Raw genomic sequence first — 3,946 nt, forward strand, 5'->3', positions numbered from 1 at the left:
TTTTTATTAAAAAATCCTAATGTACATGTTTTACCCCAGCGCAGCTATATTTTCCTTAAAAAGTACTCTATGTATCAAACGTTTAAGGTTTATCCCATCACTGTCAATAGTCTTTGAAGAGCTGTCAAACATCCCCAACTTCAATGAACTTCAGTATGGTCTCAAGAAAAAGCTTTCACCTTTTTAAATGAAGAGGCTTAGTATTTTGTGGCATGAAGACAACATGCCATTACAAGTAACCCTTGTGTCTACAGCATTCTCTCAAGAATGATACAAGTTCCAAATCCCAAGTGAGAATTCATACCCTGCATAAAACTAACACAAGATACATGACTCAGATAAATAGAGAGCATTTGGACAGGTCCATCAACATTCATGTTTTAACAGCTCTTTAAAGAGGTAATGGTGCAGATTAAGTACAAGCTCCTTGCCTCAGTATAACACACATTTGAAATTAAAATAAAACATGGAAGACCAATATCTTTACATTTTATTCTTCAGAAAAAGAAGAATTCTAAAGAAAGCATTTAGTAGTCCACTTGTGCTTAAAATATTCAATGCATGAGAAAGCTGAAAGAAAAAAAATACACATTTTTGTACACTGTGATCAAAACCATTATGAATTTTCAGAAATTGCACTGTATTTAGAACACTCTAGAATCTGCTCCACTTCTATGTATGGCTACTGAGGCTGCCTGACACAGTTCCTTTTCCACTTTAATTGCCAACCTGTGGAGGCCCTTCAGGGATGAGTGATGTGAAGAAGGTTGTGATAAAGGACCAAGCAGAAGCCATGAATCCAGGCTGCTGCTCTGTATTGGCATCTTCACCTGCATCTTCTCCGCTGTCTTCATCAATCCCATCATCCATGAGTCGCTCCTTTAGAAACAGAAATTGAAGCCATTTAACTGCTTCTTTTCAGAATTCTGACATAAGGTAACCAGCAATGTCTTCCTACATTAAGTAATTTCTCTCAGAACAAACTCCTCAAGTATCTAGCACAAAAGAAAGTCTGTGATTGAAGTAGAGATGATCCATAATTGTCAGACTGGAAAAACAGAGTATTTAAGCAGCAGGCACAACCCGAGGGCAATGCTGAAAAATTTCTGGTTAAACCAACTCCATTTCCTAAAAGCTGACTTTCTGTACAGGCATTGCAGCGTATTTTACAATAAAATACACAGGAGTCTCAAAAGACATTGTCTGCCCTTACTCACCATCTCTTCAAGGTCAGGATTATTTGCCTGCTGCCCATCACGGTTCACTTCCGCATTATTGGCTGCCTGTTGCTGGCCTCCCTCTTGCCTAAAGGGAAACCATCCAGCTTGGTGTCTACGTAAGAAAGCGGAACAGTTGAAAACCTTTCTTTTGGAAGGAACAAAAAAACTTTTCTGCTACAGCTAACTTCTGCAAAGTACTTTCTAAAGAAAGAAGTCACACCTATTTTTCTGAAATCTAGATCGAAGGGCTATTCTTTGATGTCTGAGTTAAGAAGGGTGTTGCTGCTCACAGCCCTCAGTTCCAGAAGATGAATAATTTACCATGATTACATGATTAAATATGTAGAATACCCTTTTTTGGGCCTCCTCCCCATTTTTAACTACTTAAGTTATATGAATTTTAAAAAGATGCCTTATTTTTCAAATTGATTTTCGTGGAAAAAAGAATTTACACTTCAGCCAAGGCTTGAACCACATTACCACTGTAAATTAAGTAAAGCTCTCTTATGTTTTCAAGTGTCTATATTCTGATTTCAGCTATCATATCTGCATGAAAAAAAGAACAGTCCTTGTGAGGACTGAGACCACAATGTAAGGAAACTCTCAGTGAATGACATCAGTTCAATGACATTACTGCTGTTTTCCACTTCTATTTACATCACTAAGGTATTTTCATATACAAAAGGAAGTGATGACAACAGTGTTGACATTTCTTAACAAAACAGAGAGTGTGCTTAGGTCTTTATGATGTGCTGTAAAAAAATTTTGAAGTCCCTGCAATCCTACCAGCTCTAGTGCCCACCATTACAGTACCACTACCTTAACTCTACCTAACAGAGGTTACTGCACAGATCCCATAAGCTATTTTTGAAATATATGTGAGCTTTGCTCTGCAGTTTCCTACCAAAGCAGTAAGTTTATGCAAGTATACACCTGACCTATGCGGACTTCCCTCCCCTCACTCCCACTTCGTAAATATTCATCCCAAAATCCTACATTTCTACAACACGGATCTGTTAATACCACCAACATTTAGGAGCACTGTGTTCCAGGTTTAAGTGGCATCCAACTTAATGTAGAAATATTTTGAGAATTACTTCTTTCTTCATATCTGTTTCTCTACTTGTTTGAATTTTTTTTTTTTTAACACACACACTCCACTGTAAAGCACACACTTTTGCATATGGACAGTTTTTCATTTTAAATGGATTATACATTAGCACCATACTCCACATCTCAGCTCTGCAGCTGTACCCAACTGTTGTACTCACAAATAAACGAGCAGCATGGCTCCCATTACCATGACAAATCGACTGAAAGAAGAATAGAAGTATACGATGCTCAGAAGAATTGCTGCTCTAGAGAACGTGTACATCCAGTCCAGCCAGTCACGGTTGAAGTCCTCTTCATTCACTACTGGGCCACCCTGTGCATTCATCTGGACATTTGGGTTTACAGGCCTGTTCTCCTGGACGGCTACATTTGGCACTGCTGCAGGCTCATTTGCAGGAGCATGTTCTGAATTTACAGCCTGGGCAACTGCAGATCTTGCTGGCTCAGTGCTGGAAGTCACTTGGGCTGAAACAGCAGCTTGGCTAGAGATTTAAACATAAAACTGGTTTGTCAAAACATGCACTGTAATTTCTAAACCTATTCTTGTCTTCTTTTTACACTGATAAAAACTAAGTTACAGATGAAAACGCAGTTCGGTCAAAAACTGCATTTTCCCTTAGATCTTTACTTATCAATACATTAATGTCATTCTAAATCAAAACTGGATTTCATAATTTGTGGGACAAAACAGTGTAAAACAGCAGAAAGAGACAAAATAAACAGATTTTTATTGTGCAAAGGGCATTTCAGTTTCTAGAGCAATGCAGACTTACTATTGCATGTAGTACTGACGTACATACATCTGTTGCCACCATATCATCTGTAAGGGACTGAACGCAGGATACATAGAAAATCCAGAAGGAACACCTTGGCCTGGAAACTGGTTGCCTATATTGCTAGAAAAGGGTTTAAAGAAAAATATTTAGCTTTAAATTGTGACATTTATAAAATGCACTAGCATTATACTATCAAAGTAGCATCTTCCCTCTCATCTGTCCCCCTAAAATAATGCACTGAAATAATACTGAACCAACATGTAGTGAGATCATCCAACCCATTCCAAAAAAGCACTGTATTTTCAGAAAAGAAATTCATAAGGAAAGTTATTTCCATTTAAAAAAAAGAGTAGTTATGTTTTCATATTTTGTATGTCACTAGCTGCATCTCTGCTGAAAATTTTTCAGAAACTGTGTTAACTGCACAAATTCTTCCATATAAGTCCTTCTGAATTCAGAGGTCACCTTTAAAGGTGCAACAGGAGCTGTAAGGGAAAACCTGCAATCTTCTGTAGCTTTCTTTTAGAAGCAATACTTGAAATATCACTGTGATCAAAGACGTGAAGAAATAAACCTGAGCAAAGACAATAAACTGATCTTTCAGATACAGCTTCTGAAGGTTGTAACTAAGAACACTGTAAAGGATTTACTTCCCCCCCCCCTCAATATTTTGAGTGTTACTGATTCTCCTCCCTATGGGCTTTTTAATTTGGTTCACATGCAAGAGACATAAACCTCTTGTACATAAGTTCTAGGTTTGGTTTTGTCCACTTTAAGACTTCTTTGCCTCTCTTACCTCCTAGAGCATATAGCATGTTTTGGCAAGATTTCCAACTC

At 37.8% G+C, this 3,946-nt stretch overlaps 1 protein-coding gene across 1 annotated transcript in view; it reads right to left on the bottom strand.

Moving 5' to 3' along the window:
* Nucleotides 1-223: 223 nt before the first annotated feature.
* HERPUD2 (HERPUD family member 2) overlaps nt 224-3,946 on the bottom strand; it is a 20,202-nt gene continuing 16,479 nt past the window's right edge. Inside the window, exons 5-8 of the mRNA XM_009080536.1 lie at nt 3,107-3,229; nt 2,492-2,815; nt 1,218-1,332; nt 224-879 (exon numbers count right to left, since the gene is read on the bottom strand). Of these exons, the coding sequence (XP_009078784.1) occupies nt 718-879; nt 1,218-1,332; nt 2,492-2,815; nt 3,107-3,229 (724 nt within the window). The 3' untranslated portion in view covers nt 224-717. The remainder of the gene's footprint in view (nt 880-1,217; nt 1,333-2,491; nt 2,816-3,106; nt 3,230-3,946) is intronic.

This window comes from Acanthisitta chloris, unplaced genomic scaffold, assembly GCF_000695815.1.
Source record: "Acanthisitta chloris isolate BGI_N310 unplaced genomic scaffold, ASM69581v1 scaffold1038, whole genome shotgun sequence".
NCBI lineage: Eukaryota > Metazoa > Chordata > Aves > Passeriformes > Acanthisittidae > Acanthisitta > Acanthisitta chloris.